Source organism: Rattus norvegicus, chromosome 7 (genome assembly GCF_036323735.1).
Source record: "Rattus norvegicus strain BN/NHsdMcwi chromosome 7, GRCr8, whole genome shotgun sequence".
Lineage (NCBI taxonomy): Eukaryota > Metazoa > Chordata > Mammalia > Rodentia > Muridae > Rattus > Rattus norvegicus.
In genome coordinates this window covers 60,527,546-60,543,512 of record NC_086025.1, presented here as the reverse complement: position 1 = coordinate 60,543,512, position 15,967 = coordinate 60,527,546, and the positions used below count along the sequence as shown (strand labels likewise).

General features: G+C 42.7%; 2 protein-coding genes and 1 non-coding gene across 6 annotated transcripts in view; 2 read left to right on the top strand and 1 right to left on the bottom strand.

Moving 5' to 3' along the window:
• The window catches only part of Mon2 (MON2 homolog, regulator of endosome-to-Golgi trafficking), a 78,696-nt gene extending 69,955 nt beyond the window's left edge, over positions 1–8,741 (top strand). For 2 of the 4 annotated variants that reach the window (NM_001040176.3, NM_001414945.1), the window contains 2 exon segments: positions 1,367–1,449; positions 5,137–8,741. In NM_001040176.3, coding sequence (NP_001035266.2) covers positions 1,367–1,449; positions 5,137–5,300 — 247 coding nt within the window. In that variant the 3' untranslated portion in view covers positions 5,301–8,741. 4 annotated transcript variants of the gene reach the window in all.
• On the bottom strand, positions 5,504–15,753 carry LOC134479799 (nascent polypeptide-associated complex subunit alpha, muscle-specific form-like). The gene is made up of 4 exons (XM_063264464.1): positions 15,656–15,753; positions 13,829–15,600; positions 12,431–12,623; positions 5,504–12,010 (listed from the first exon to the last, which is right to left on the bottom strand). Exons 1-2 carry the CDS (start codon positions 15,751–15,753, stop codon positions 14,661–14,663), a joined length of 1,038 nt encoding a protein of 345 aa, XP_063120534.1. The 3' UTR covers positions 5,504–12,010; positions 12,431–12,623; positions 13,829–14,660.
• On the top strand, positions 15,552–15,636 carry Mirlet7i (microRNA let-7i). Its single transcript, NR_031808.1, has one exon. It is a non-coding gene; the product is annotated as a microRNA let-7i (primary transcript).
• Positions 15,754–15,967: the final 214 nt, after the last annotated feature.

Genomic DNA, 15,967 nt, shown 5'->3' with positions numbered 1-15,967 from the left:
TAGTACAGGTGCCTGCAGGAAGCAGGGGTATGTGATGCTCTGAGGCTAGAGCTCCCAGCAGTGCGAGCCATCTGACGCAGGTGCTCACAGTCAAACGCAGACCATCTGCAAGAGCAGTACATGGTCTCAGCCGCTGAGCTGTCTCCTCCACACTATCTGCTTTCTGTAATTGGAGCTCTATTTATAGTCATCTGATGAAGCTGTTTGATTCTGTGTCGCAGTATTATGTGTTTTCTACAAGCGGCATTTCAACACCAGTCTGCTTGCAACAGTTGATGCCTGGGGATGTAGTTCAGATGTTTAAGTACTCGACATAGTTCAGTCCCCAAAACTACATCAACAGGGCCTGCTAGTGAGGCTTCTCATCCCAGCAGACAGGTAACTGAAGCAGGAGGATCAGAAGTTCAAAGTTACACGTTTGATATCAGCCTGGGGGATGTGTGAGATCCCGCCTCAGATATATTATTTATAAGGCTTGACAGAGTGCCCTGCGCAGCACTGGAAAGGCCTGGCTGTCTGTGGGACTATAGCTCAGCTCTGTACCAGCAGTAGAAGGGACGCTAGAGCAAGACCCACCATTGCTGTTGTTGGAAGGAAGAGACCAGGGTGTTCTTGTCACCCTTGGATCTTTTATTACGTGCTTATTCGTTTTTGTTAAATGTTGCTAAATGGCTGCCTCAGAGTTAATGTCAGGCATGTTCTGTGATTGTCATATTAAAATTACAGTAAGGAAACGAAAACTACCTGAGTATCCCTGCAGTTCTGAGAGCACTTTCAGCAGCACGACAACAAAACACATAGTCGGTATTAAAAGCAGCTTTTCCATTCCATCTTTGGCAAATTTCTATTAATATTAACTAGAAAACAAAAAGTCGTGTTTTAGGAAGTTTTAAAGCTTGTATTATAAAACAGTGGAATGGCACAAGTCGTTAATCCAGCACTCAGGAGACAGAGTCAGGCAGACCTCTTGAGTTTGAGGCTGGCCTAGTCTACAAATGAAGTTCCAGGACAGCAAGATGACACAGAAAAACCCTGTCTGAAAAAAACAAAAGTAATTGCAGGTAGTGGCAGAGGCCGCCCTGTAAAGGCGGATTTTCAGGAAGCTATGCCCCTTACCATTGATAATCTTAGTAAGCATAACCACAAATCAGATTTGGTGAGGAAACCTCAGATCGGCAGTAAACATGGTATGGACGTGTTTGCTATGTGCTTGATGACTTTTCCTTTTATAGGGATTTTAACCTCTTTATTTTATTGTAGTTAATATTTCTCCAAAATTATATGTATTTGTACAGACTTTGTGAGAAAAAAATTACATGTTGTATCTTAAAAAATCCTAAGGGAAATCATCTCTCATCCTTTTCAGACAGCAAGTAACAGAAATCATCTTTGTTCTAAAAGCTGTCAGTACTCTCATTGACTCACTGAAGAAGACTCAGCCTGAGAATGGTGAGTGCTTGCGAACTTGGCTGCCTGTGCTACACACGTTGCACGCTCCGCCCTCTCTGCCAGTGTTGGCACTGCGTTGTATCTTTGTGTTATCACTAAGGTAGCTGAACATGAGTGCCATTATGTTCTTTGTTCTTCAGTTCACTCCATGACAAAAAACTCAATTCATGTCAGTTCAGTAAAATTAACTTGTTAAAAAAAACCACATATGCCAGCAAGATGGCCTAGGCTGGCGACCAGATCAAGATAGGAGAGAACCAACTCTGAGCACACCCAAATATTTATACCAGAGACACAGTGATAAAGACAGTACACGTTATTTTAACAAAAATAGTACCTGAAGAACAACACCTGAGGTGCTGTCTGGCCTCTGCACATACATGCACACACATATGTGTGCACCTGCATACACATATGCACAAATACAGAACAAATGTAGAAGTTAGAATTATGCTCTAAACAAATGAAGTGAGGGGTTTTTTGATGTAACCATAATAGTGATAAATTAGAAAAGTTTAATAGGCTTCCTCAAGAAAGAAGGGAGGAGATAAGAATGCCAGCTTTTCTGTCAGAGTCATGTGGATTGCACATAGCCAGTCCAAGCCAATGCAGGAGAACCAACAGATTTCATTTAAACTTTTTAATACTGTCCTACTATAGTGTGGCCGGAAGTGAGGCATTTGAAGACTTAACATTTTTAAGAGGCTTTGTTTTTATTATTTTATTTGATGGTAAGTTTTTAAGTAGGCTATATAAATATACATAACTTAAAACAGAGGTGCTCCTGGGTCAGGCACTAGCACCAAACCTGAGAACTTGAGTTCAGTAACCACATGACAAGAGGAGAAAGTCAGTTCCCACACATATGTAATACAAAATACACACTCCAGTAACCCTCAGTTTTCTATACAGATAAATAACAATATCCCCTGTTTGTAATCACTTTTTTCTTGTCTATTTTTCACTCAACAAACATTATATATATTCTTTCATATCGATACATGCATCTCTTTGATATTCATTTTATAGTTTGAGGTTTAGGAAACAGAGTCTCATATAAGTCATGATGGCCTTGAACTATCAGCAGAGGATAGCCTTGAATTACTAACCTCTTTCCCTCTACCTCCCGAGTCCTGGGTGACAGGTATGAGCTAGTACACCTGGCTTTCTGTCAGAAAGTCCTTCGGAAATTATGGTGGGCTTTAAAACATGCTGTAAGAACTGAGTACAAGTTCTGTGTCTGGGGTCATCTTCATGTATCTCCTCTAATAAGCCAAAGCTGTTTGACTGTTTGTCTGGCCAGAGTAGAGTTTCCATCTGGATGCTCTTCTGCGGCTCAGTAGAAAGTATGGCCAAAGACAACTTCCCAGAGCAGCGGTGCCTGGCTTTTTTGTTTTGTTTTTCTGTTCCTTTTCTGATTTCTTTTAAGCCAACCTCCATCCCCAAAGCAAAAGTGAAAAGAAGTATGGTGTGGATTCTTCTTATATTAACATTCTTATTATAACATGATATTTACTGTGTGTGGAGGGCTGTACCCTGCCACACCACATGTATGGGTCAGACACAAACTTGAGGGACTTGGTTCTCTTCTTCCAGTACCTGTTAGGATCACACAGAGTACGGCATGGCTGCAGTCAGCTTTACCTGCCAAGCCATCTTCCTGGTCTTGGTTCAAATTCTTAACATTTCAGACAGGTAAAAAGCAGAAAAGTGATTACTCACCCACCCGCCAGTCCCTATTTTCACCAGTGCAGCCCATTCTCTCCTTCCAGCCCTGTCCTGAAGAAACCTGTTTGAGAAAAGGAGTTAGGACTGGAGAGATGGCTCAGCAGCTAAGAGCACTAACTGCTCTTCCAGAGGTCCTGAGTTCAACTCCCAGCAACCACATGGTGGCTCACAACCATCTGTAATGGGATCTGATGTCCTCTTCTGATGTGTCTGAGGACAGTGACAGTGTGCTCACATATAATAATATATAATTATATATTTTTATATATATATGAAAAAGAAAGAAAAGGAGTTAGCAGATGCATAGAACTTTTCATAGAAGTGAACTAAAGAAATAACTTCAGCACTGAGCAGGGTCAAAACACATTAGATGAAAAAAAAAATCCCATAAGCATCTTATATGCTTATGGGAAACTGCAAATTATATAAATTTGAGTACGCTCTTTTACTGTAAGCCTCTAGTGAATTCATATGAATTGTTGGTCTTTAAGAGGAAAGATATGTGTGACGTGTACCAAGCTTATTTGACCAGGGACTTGTTTCAGAAATAGAGAGACTATGTTAAGAAACTCCTTTCCTTATATTACATCAAGAGAACTGAGATAGAGAACAATTTCCTGACTTGACCAGGATACCAAGCACTGCCTTATTGGGGGGGGGGGGGTTACCACTTAGTAAATTAGAGTAAAGTATGAAATAATTTTTAAAAGTGCTTTGAGCCAGACATATTAAAGGCACATGCCTTTAATACCAGCACTTGGGAGGCAGAGTCAGGCTTATCTCTGAGTTTAAATTCAGCCTGGTATACAGAACAAGTTCCAAACAGCCAAGGCCACCTACCAGAGAAACCCTATCTCAACAACCCCCAAAAGAGGGAGTGTGCTTTGTACATTTACACAGTACTCTTTCTTGTGTGCTGCTCTTCCTCCCAGACTGCAGATTTGTTCCACACAATAACATGACATGTGCCGGCAGGTTTTATGTGAGGATTGACAATGCACTTACTAGAGAATGTGGTGGAGGGGCCAGCCTGGGTAACTTGCTGAGCCACTTGTCTCTGAATAAAGGGTAAAAAAGAAGGCCTGAGGTACAGATTGGCAGTATAACACCTGCTTGTACATGACCCTGAGTCAGACCCCAGCAAACAACAGGAAGTAAAAATGTAACCCCCGGGATTTCAGTAAAGCAGATTACTGGTTCTGGTGGGCCACTCCTGCGCACCTGGTGGAAAGCATCCGCCCGTTGGTGGATGAGGCGAGGAAAGCAGGTTGGCTCTCTGTCCAGTCTTGCGGTACACATTAAAGACTAGCAAGCTCTGTAAGACGGCTCCATCTGTGCAGTAACGTGAAATTCAGACTGCTATCAAGGGTATTACTGAGAAATTCATGTGAAGATATGTGTAGTAGGCAAGTGCAAAAGACAGTTTTCTATTTGTTCTTAACATGCACACTCTGTTTTCTGGTAACTATACAGAAAATAACGTTTTGGGTCATTCTGCTACTTTGTTAACTTGCAGGGTTTGTTGGTATCTATGACTAACCTCACTGCTTATTTCTCTCTCTTCCTCATTTAAGATTTACTTGTTTTTATCTTCTATGTATGAATGTTTGCCAGAAGAGAGCATTGGATGGCCCTGGAGCTGAGATTAGAAATAGCTGTTAGCGGCCATGTAGGTGCTGAGAACCAAACCCGGTCTTCTGTGAGAGCAGCAAGTGCTCTTGAGCACCAAGCCATCTCTAGCCCCTAATACTTTCTTCCCTAATTTCTAAGTACATAATTCTCTATCATCTCTTCCTTTTTATACTTTACTACTTATATCATGAAGTCTTATAAAATTAAGAAATTAAAAGATGCTTATAGAACCATTTCTGTTATATTTTTCATTGTGTTTATATAAATTGGGTGACCATACTGTTTATATTCACTGTTTTGAGAATTTTTTGTACTTTTTGATTACAGTTGATGGAAATACTTGGGCACAAGTAATTGCCTTATACCCTACGTTAGTAGAGTGCATCACCTGCTCATCCTCAGACGTCTGCTCTGCTCTTAAAGAGGCACTGGTTCCCTTTAAGGACTTCATGCAGCCACCAGCATCCAAAGTTCAAAATGGAGAATCTTGAGCAGCTACAGTACATGTGGAGGAAGAGACACCCTAAGGAACGCCTTCTTCTGAGTCTTGTAGAGGAAGGACGCTCTACTGAAGTCATTCTTGGCAGCCATCGTTTGCCTTCTTTAAATTAAAGTGTAATTATCTGGGTGCAGTAATTCATACAAAAGCTACATGTTAACAAAGTCTCCTGGAGGACGTGAGCCTTTTAATGAGTGATCTTGCTGGGTGGGATAAGGAACACTACATCGTACCTGCTACCACATCTTCAGTTGATAAAAGTGAGCTTATGTATAGTCTGTTGTGTGTGTGTTAATGATGTACTTTTTAAAAAGAAAGATATTTCCATTCAGATTTTTGAGGCTGGTGTTTTGCACCCTTTTTCAAGTACAGAATTGTACTAAAATTTTATTCAAGGTGGTACTGTAACATTCCATACTATCAACCAGCCTTTGTGAACAAAGGGAAATGATATACTATGTGTATAATAAATGGTACAGTTCTGTATAAAATACTTGCATTTATTTAAAATTTTAAAATATTGATGATGTTAAATGCTCGAAGCTGTATTTATTATTAATACAAACTGTTTGCTTACGTTTTTACTTCTGATTTGCCTTCTTCTGGGGCAGATAAGCTTATCGTGTACTCATACAGTTGGCTTCATTCTTTTTACATGCATTATTGGTGACCGGAAGGATTGTGTGAGCACAGCAGCAGAAGGTATGATTCGCTGACTTTGCACCTTTGAAATGCAGTCATAACGTAATACAGAGACACGTTGTAGCAGAATGACTGGATCATACCTCATTTCTTTAAGCCTGTCTCTGAACTTTCATGCGTCTGTTTTTACACTTGCTGTCTGGATTTTAAAGACTTTTCATATTTTATATTCCTATGGTTTCTTCCTGTGACATGTGCTGAATGACGACTGAGGCAAGATGACTTTATACTTCATGAAACTTTGCCTGTGAGGTTTTGTTCTTCTCTGTGTCCTTTTCTGGGTTCCTTCCAAGAAGAAATAGCACCAGGCTAACCCATAGTATGTAAAGCATGTGTCACACACAGGGCAAGTGGGCGTTTGGAGAAGCCTGCATTTCCAAGAGCAGGGAGCTCACTGTGCTCGGGAAAGAGCTCCTGCCACCCTCCTTCTGCCCTCAGGAAGAAGGAAAGCTCAGAGTACCTGACCTCTCTACAAACTGACGTTGACCTAGCTCGCTGTATTTTTTTAATTAATTATGCTGTTATAATATTTTTCCAAGTTAAAATTTTATTTCACAAGTGCTGAGACATGAAACATGTTGAAAACATTGCTATTAAAAAGAAGTAAGTGAGGTTAATATTATTTTAATGCACCAGAAAGCTTTTTACTTTAACAAGATTTATAAATTTTGGTCTTTCCAAAATTATCATACACCTAGAAGGAGGCGTTAGAGTCGGGTAGTCAAGGAGATACAGTTTTGAGGCTATTTTAATTATGTGATGATTTAATTTGCACTATATTCTGTGTATGTGTGGCAAGGCCTATTTTGAAGGAATATTATTTTTACTCACATGAATCAATGAATTTCTATTTTATTATTTCACTTGAGGTTAAGGTAATACATGGCATTTCATAGACTGCGCTGTCAGTGTTTTCTTAAAGCTGTAAAAAAAATGACTCAAGCTGTGTATTTTTTATATTTTGATATATTCACTTGTGAATTAAAGAATAGGAATATCACTGATAACATATCAATAAGAGTGGCAACATTTTGAAAATATTGCCGTGGGTTTCTTTTATAAAGTAAGTGTCTGCTCATGAGAAGTAACAGACCAATTGCAATCTGAACGAGTGTTCTCCTGTGAAGGTTATCTGTGAGTCAAGGGTCTACAGCGTACACTTATATCAGGTAAATAATTTAAATTAATACAGTATTAGTTTTTAATACCAATGTCACACTGTATAGCTCAAAATATAATGTGATGAGGAACCAATGCCAGTCTCAATGTCAAGCATGCAGGCCACTCCCTTGATAGAATGACAGGCTTCCCCCAAAATCCCTCTCGACCCCCAAGGAGTGAGTCCAAGTCATTAGTGCTTTTGGGTCGATCATGCTTCTAGGCTACATCCTCTAAAATGTGCTAGTCTCGGAGAGTTGATGCACTGTCCTCGCCCTGCAAATATAACCTGGGTTCCGCAGTCAGCACAAGACCTGGGCTGCATGGGGTTACTAGATGCAAGGAAATCTCCAAAAGTTCCCATCGTGAAACACTAAGATGAATCCCATCATTGCCTCCTGTCCAAGTCAGTGAGTTTTAACTCTCAAAATGAGTCTTCACCACTGAATGACAGACTGTCCCCACTATGGGTGATCATGGAGGTCTCAGTGGAATTACTTACTCGCATAGGTCATCTTTTGGGTTCTGGTTGTACAAGAGAAGGAGTAATTTCATGTCTTATTTCTTACAATTAATCTTAAAGTTTTGTTTTACTGTATGCATTTTGCATACCATCTATTAAAAGCCTTTTGTGTGCCAAAGGTAGGGGGAACTTGTTATTAAGTCTGACTAGAAAAGAAATGCTTTTAACTTGTTCATATTTTTACTACATTAACACTGATGGTCTCACTTGTTTCCTCACAGAAGGGTTATTAAGTCAACGCTTCCAACATTCTTTAAATTATATAGAGCATCAGAAGAAAACAATGGAGAAGTTATTTTCTTTATGTTATCATAGTGAATAAGTCACTTTAAGTAGCAGCCAATAACAATTATTTGACCTTTCTTCTACAGGGTTTCAAATGTTATATTTATTGTCAGTTTGGTACCACCTAGTCCTAGGTGAGCATTTGGCCAATGGTCAGCTGGAAAACTGCAAGTGAACTAATAGACCAGAGAACATTGGAAATAGATCCCTTATAATGATCACTCTTGACAGTCACGTCAATCAAAGGCACTGTTGGACGCACTCCTCAGAGGTGGAGTAATCCATGTGTGTAGCCAAACTTTAAGACATGGCTAAGAGCTAAGAGCCACTAAGACAGAGAGAACACTTTGAGGAAATACTTACCTGTAATTGCCACTGAAATTAACTGAAAATCAAGAGCCAAAATAGATTAATGTCCAGCCTCAGATTATTATGGGTTATAGATTTTTCTAGGAAACTACCACAAAGGTAGACAAAAATAGTCTCTTCAGAAGCATTACCAGCAGCCTAGAGTGTCCCACTTACTGGATTTGGCATTTTGGAGACACTTGTCTAAAGCATTACAGTTTACTATGCTAAGTGCTATAAGGCCATCTTTATTAGACTGAACTGGGTTTTTTTTTTTTTTTTTTGGTTTTTGGTTTTTAGTTATTCGTAAGAAGAACAGGGAGTTATATGACATGTTGTATTACTGACTTACATATGGTGGACAAATAGTTTTTAATCCTTTATGGTCATTTGAATTAAACATTTTGTATCTCTTGAGAGTAGAGTGGTGCTTTTATTTTAATGTTCAATTTTGTAAATGGGAAAGTTGTGACTGGTTCTTAATTTACATGCAAACCCTCTTAGAAGACTTGCACTAAATCCAGTAGTTTTAACTGTGTTAGCAGTGTTGGCTTTAAAGAGCCGTGTGGATGAGCTGGATGTAGTGCCTTGGGCCTGTAAGCCCAGCGCTCAAGAGGTTCCCACGAGGAGTCCAGGCTACCAGCATTTCACAGGGAGGCCTTGCTCAGAAAGCAGACATAGAGGTACCAAGCCTCCTCGTGCCTGCAGATACTCTGATCTCAAAGTGGTCAGCAGAGGTCCCCTTCCTAATTCACCTTTAAGCAAATTCTCAAAGCTGCTGCTTTCCTGTTTGTAAAACAGTGATGATGCTGAGTTACTGATTCTTTAGACAGTGCTTAGTGTGAATGGACTTGACTGCAGAGAGACACTCTTGGGTACTTGCTCGGGCCATGTGGTTATGCACTGTTACAGCCAGAGAAGAATTGACTGTTTTCTTCCTTTCTCCTTTTATTCCCTCCTGTCTAAGTTATAAGTTTACCTCACTTCCCCCTAACCTTTCTCTCGGCATTTGCCAATGCTTTCATCATGAGACTCAGAGAGAGACCCTGGTAATGACTGCCTTCCTACTAATGAGGTTTTAGAAGTGCCTTCCACGTCAGCCACTGTCACCTTTTTACTGAGTTGAAGTTCCCTACCATTTTAAATAGTGGAACAATATGAAGCAGTTTGAGGCTATTGCCTACTATATTTCCGAGTCTGTGATTCTGCTGCCAAGACACAGAATGTGATTGCTATAAATAAATGGATTCAGTAGCTAAACTTGGAACAGTTATGTCTGCACTGCTGCGAACAGCAAAACGATGCCACTTGTCTTTAAAAGGAGTATTTAAAATTTGTAGGCATTTCTGTTGTGGCTTTTGGAGCAAGATTGTTTTGGCTTTGGGGAAGATACTGGTTGGGGAGGTAAACAGTTTGAATGTGGATAAGTTTATGTCATCTAAATACTACATCCTGGTGATATGTGCACTGCTGGCTTCCATGGAGAGCTCCAGGCAGTGTTGTTGTTTCTGTTTCATCTATGTCTGCTTTTCTATTACAAAGCAGTAGGTCGGGGATAGAGAGATGGCTCAACAGTTAAGAGCTGCTCTTCCAGAGGACTGTAGTTCAATTCTCAGCACCCACATGGTGGCTCACAACCATCCAACTCCAGTTCAAGGGGACCTGACACCTTCCTCAGGCCTGCCTGACCAGCATGCACACAAGTGGTGAGCGGGCATACCTGCCAGTAACATAGACAAACATAAAATTAAATCATACAGCTGGTGATTCTGACCGAAGACCAGAGTGTTTGTCTTATTTCTGAGTACTCCTGGAATATTTTGGTATTACTGTTGCGCATGGTAACAGAGGCCTTGAAGCATTCTCTATTATACTGCTGAGCATGATGGGATCTCTGAGTAAGAAAATTACTGAATTTTGAGATCATTTTCAGTTGCTACAAATAGTTGCCTAAAGTTTTATTTTAAACTAAAACTCAGTAAACGGTGTATCCATAAAAGACTTCTTAAACCCTGCCATTACTTGGAAACTGCTATAGTATAATAGCAATTACTACTTACTGTGTAGTTTTCCTGGGTGGAAGAAAGACTGAGAAGACATACAATTGCAGTCTTACTCCACTTGTCTAAAAAAATAAGATATTAAGATTTAGACCCAAGTACAAATTCCATTTTCTTTGCAGCTTTTACTCCCTCTGTGTCATAATTTTAGCACACGGCACTCAACTCCTTTCTCAAGGCAGTCACCATATGGTGTTTATGTCAGACTGGATATATTTATCTCATTTTGCAAGGTTTCTTTTTTAGCTCCCAACACAATTCTTGAAAGTAATACCATACATACCACTGTTTCTGTATGTGCTTCTCACAATTCCTGTGTTGCTGAGATATATCAGTTATGCAATATAATCAGAAAAGTTTCTTGGTCTCAAGTCCTAATCTTTGTAATGTAGGGTAGGTGTCTCTTCATAGCTCCATAGTTAAAACTGTTGAGTGCACAGACCCTCAGTTTGTGTTTGGTTCCCACATAGGTGAGCCTACATGTCTTCTCCCAGTCTTACTTGGTAACCTTGACCATAATCTCCTTGATAAGTTTCTTTCTGATCTGATCAGTAGTCCTGCTTTTCTCTAGTGTACCTTGTGCTTGCTTTCCCTTTCCTGTGAGGTTCAGAGCATCAATTGCTGCACCATTTCTGATTGGTGTTTTGTGTACTTACACTGCATTCATTATGTAAGTGGTCAATCTGGAAGAAGCTACAAAGTGAAAGAATGGGGAAATGGTTTTCAGATACTTATTAATGCTAATGATATATAAAATGGAAAAAATAAATGTACAATTAGAAAGACATGAGGTATCAGTTGTGAGAATCTTTAAGAACCCGAGGTCCAGTTGAAAGCGCACACCCTCTTGTGGGTTAGATTGGGGGTAGGTGGGGAACAGTTCTGACTTACCAGGACCTTGTGCCTGCTAAGTAAAATACTTATTGTCCCAGTCTGTCTGAGGCCATTACATTGTAAGAGTGTTGCTGTTGCTGTTGTTGCTGTTGCTGCTGCTGTTGCTGCTGTTGTTGCTGCTGTTGCTGTTGCTGTTGCTGCTGCTGCTGTTGTTGCTGTTGCTGCTGTTGTTGTTGCTGTTGTTGCTGTTGCTGCTGTTGTTGTTGCTGCTGTTGCTGTTGCTGCTGTTGCTGCTGCTGTTGTTGCTGCTGTTGCTGTTGCTGTTGTTGCTGTTGCTGCTGTTGTTGTTGCTGTTGTTGCTGTTGCTGCTGTTGCTGTTGTTGCTGTTGTTGCTGCTGTTGTTGTTGCTGTTGCTGTTGTTGCTGTTGCTGCTGTTGCTGCTGTTGTTGTTGTTGCTGTTGCTGCTGTTGTTGCTGTTGTTGCTGTTGCTGCTGTTGCTGCTGTTGTTGCTGTTGTTGCTGTTGCTGTTGCTGCTGTTGTTGCTGTTGTTGCTGTTGCTGTTGCTGCTGTTGCTGTTGTTGTTGCTGTTGCTGTTGCTGTTGCTGCTGCTGTTGTTGCTGCTGTTGTTGCTGTTTCTAATTCAGGGCAGCTGTTTTTGAGACTGCCCATCTGTATCAGTGCTAAACCGTCCTTCTACAGCTCAAATTCTGTTTCATATCTTCTTTTTTAACAAGACATACAGATGCAACCTCTGATCCTCCAGAGGCTGAGACAGGAAGAGCACTTGAAATTCTGATTCAAGACAGGAAGGGGAAAAAAACAAAAATTCCTGCTCTGAGAAGTTAAACTATGAGAAAATTCCTATATTATTTAGAGTGCAGTAACTTTTAAAATCACCCATGTGGAGTGCTCGAGGAACATAGCATTTCTTCTCCTTTAGTCCTTACAATAGGAAGTTAGGGTTAGACCTACTCTACACGTGAGGACAGAAAAATTCAGAGGTCATGTTCTAGAGTCACAAGCCTAAATCAGCATGGCTCACTTTAAGATCCATTCTTTCATCTATAAATGGTTGCTAGTAAAACTGTTTCACTGCACTAGTTAATATCTTACTGAAATAAACTGCTGCTTCTGTGGCTATGCATTTGGGGTAAACACTCACGAATATTAAAGGAGATTCAAATATCGAGAAGAAATTGTTTAAGAACTAACCTCTGTGTGATCTGCCTGGGAATTTTCACTGGTATAGGGTTTAAACATTTGTTTAAAATATCTGGTTTGTTGCTTGTTTTGTATCAGCATTAGCATAGTGGTTAAAAGACCGAGAGTCTACCCAAATTCAGGTCCTGTTGTTTGCAGCATCTGTTACATGAGCAAGCTAATCAACCCATCTTGATGTTCTTGTCTGTGAAATAGAATGAATAGTGATGATTAATGCATAGTTATTAAATACACTTTTACAAGGAATTTTAGAAAGCACTGTGCCTGCCCTTGGCAAGTTTTCAGTTGTGACAGAAATAAAACACACTTAGCACATATAGTTCAAGAACCAGGCAGGGAACCAGAGCAGCCTCTTCCTTGTCTTTCACTACAGCCATAAGGTATGAACCTCCAAGGGTCTCCTTGTCATGTGACTGCAGTCGCTAGGGTATATTGTAGCTAATAGACATCAAATAATGCTGAACATAAGACAGTGTAATCAAGTGTCCATAACATGCCTGTCTCTACCCTTCCACAAAAACAGAGTCAAGTGATTACTAAACCTCTCATGGTTCAGGTTAATACTGCTATTCATATCCAGAAGGACGACAAGAAAAAGAGAGGCTGAATATGAAACTTTCAGTTTTGATGGCTAGGAAGTCTGTGTCTATAAACTACATGATACTGAAAAAGGATGGAAGAAGGTGGGGTTTGGGTTTTTTTTTTTTCTTCGTTGAAGATTTTTATTGTGTGTATATAAGAAAGGGATATGTGAACAGAAGTATAGATATCTGGAAAATCTGGAAGGCGGCGTCAGGTCTCCTGGAGCTGGACTTACAGGTCCTCTGCAACATCTTTCCAGCACTAAGGGAAGGTGTGTGTTTTTAGTAGAACTGGTAACAGTGAGTTTTGGTATGGTGGGGTGGGGGGAAGGTTGGCTTTGAGGAACTGAAACCTAATCAAACTCCTTAAAAGCCAAAAACTTTGGAATGGCACAGGTTTACTTTTAACCAAAACTAAGGAAGATGAATGTGTTATGTGTAGAGTTAGGTGGCGATAGAGAGTGGGGAAAGCAGGCAGGTGAGTTTTCCTGCTGAGGTGATGCTAGAGGAGGAGCTGAGAGTGCTCCTGTTTACACAGATGCTGAGGAGACGGGAACACACCTGTCACCCGAGCGCTTCAGAGGCAGGCAGACCCAGATAGCTGCAAGTTCTAAGGAAGCCAGGACTAGATCTCAAGAAAACTGTCTGGAAAGGGGAGTGAGGGTGAATTAGGTAGACTCTACATATTTGAATGTTAATGATGGAGAATATTGGTGGTGACAGTACCGCGAGTGGATGATTCTATTATGTCAGAGTTGTCAGAGATAAAGCAGTGCAACAGCTGGACCAGGTTTAGTTAATAACTTACCTTTTAGACCAGATGTACGCTTGATAGCCTCTTAAAAAACTCCACACTAACAGTGGCCAACAAACTTGGTAAGGTGCAAATAACATGATCCACTGTGCGGTGAGTTAGCCCGGTCATTGTTTATTAAGAAAGGATGCTGTGAGTTTTCCATATGTATCAGTGCGGCAGACAGGAAATTAGCATTTCATTGCAAGTATGTTACACAAGCACTCAAATATAAAAATATGAATTAGGAATAACTGAAACATTTGAGATGGCTTTAAATACTAAGGTTAGTATAACGAATTCTGCTCGTAGCATAAACAGGCAGGTAGTTTGAAATATGTCTGAAACCTGTAAGTGGGTTGAAACATTTGAAAATTTGTACTTCAAAAAATTATTTAGGTCCTGTCTACCTTGTAGTGAAAGTTAATTGGTGTTAGTATGGGCTCCAGGGTCTGTTGTACTAAATTATACTGGACTGGGTCAGGGTGAGGTGGGTCTCTAAAATGAATTAAATATATGCGTTCGTACGTAGTTTTACCAAATTTTGCAACAGAGTTTTGTTATCTGGCTGCTGTGACAGGATTAAAGTTTAGAGAAACTTCCCAGATTGCACTCATTTCTCTAACCATTCTGTACTTGTCTTGTGTACTGTGGATTTTCAGCAACTTTATGACTAATGGAACTGCCAAATGCACTAAAACAGACCGGCAGATAAATGTGAAATTCAGACACCATCCCCCTTTTAGTACATGGAATCTACATATGCGGGGGGGGGGAAGCATTCGTGGATGTGGAATTCCAGTTTAGCAAGACATCCTGTATTTTATCTGACAAATCTTAGTGACTTCTAAAAACAAACAAAAAAAATCTTTAAAAACCTGTAAATGAGAAGCAAAACAAAAAAGTAAACTGGGCCACACGGATGGGAAGCCCCATTGCAGTCGGCCCTCTTCCAAACCTTGCCTAAAAATAGGGAGAAGGCAGGCGCCCCATGTTCCGGGAGCCTGCGCACTAGACTCGCCCAACACAGCTTTCCCGCCAGTTTCTGCGGCGAGCAGCTGCGGCCGCGCCGGGGTGGAGCGCCGCGGGCCAGGCGGCCGGAGCGGGAAGGGGGTGCCGGAACTTTCCGGCCGGAGAGCAACGTGGCCCACCCGCCGCCATCTTTACTGCTCACGCCCAGAGCACCAGGGCTCTGCCGACCGCGCCGAGCAGACGGAGCCCAGCACGAGGCCCGAGCAGGTCCCGGCTTGCGGCTGGAGTCCCCGCCCGTAGCGGGCTTTCCCGCGAGCCCCGAGGCTCGCCCGGGCGGAGAGCGGGCGCGGTGCCCCGGATGTAAGATGGCGGCGGGGGGCGGCGGGCGGTCACGTGGTGGGGAGCGCGCCAGCCTCTTTAAGGGATCTCTATGGTTCGCCCGGCCGCAGTGAAGCAGGAGCGCGAGACCGGGCGCGCGCGGAGCCGCGGGTGCCGGGCTGCCGGGGCCCCCCGGAGGGTGCGGGGCGCGTCCGCGGGGACTTCCGGGGTGCGACGCGGCGGGCGGGGGTGGGGGGGCAGCGGCGGAGCCGCGGCGTGGCGCGCGCGGGCGGGCGAGCGGGCGAGCGGGCAAGCGCAGCTCCACTCGGACAGAGGGCGCGGCCGGCCCGCCGGAGGCAGCCTCCGCCCTGGGGCGCTCGGCGCGCGCAGCCGGCGGCGGAGAGGAGGACGAGGCTCCGCGTGTCCCGCCGGCTCCCACACCATGGCCCTGGCTGAGGTAGTAGTTTGTGCTGTTGGTCGGGTTGTGACATTGCCCGCTGTGGAGATAACTGCGCAAGCTACTGCCTTGCTAGTGCTGGTGATGCTCAGCGCCGCGGAGGACAATGGCCGGGGATCCCCTTTGTTTTCCGGGGCTCCGGGACAGCCCGATCGGCCGGCCAGCCGGCGCGGAAACCGTTAGCTAGCCGCATTCCCGCAGGGGCTACGGGCGGTGGCGGCGGCCGCGGCGCCTTCCGTAGCCCGGGGGAGAGCGAAGCCTTCGGAATTGCTCCGGGAGAGGAGGAGAGGGAGCCGCGGAAGACGCGGCTCAACTTTCCGCCTCGGATAATTTTAACTCGTGCAGGATTTTAGTTCGACCGCGGTGGGGTTTCGTTCTTGAGGTGCACGGCGGAGCGGGCGAGCGGC

Coding starts and splice junctions, on each gene's coding strand:
- LOC134479799 (XM_063264464.1), bottom strand. CDS start 15,753: ATGCGGCTAGCTAACGGTTTCCGCGCCGGCTGGCCGGCCGATCGGGCT. Junction 15,601..15,655: donor CCCGGCCATTGTCCTCCGCG/GCGCTGAGCATC, acceptor TTATCTCCACAG/CGGGCAATGTCACAACCCGA.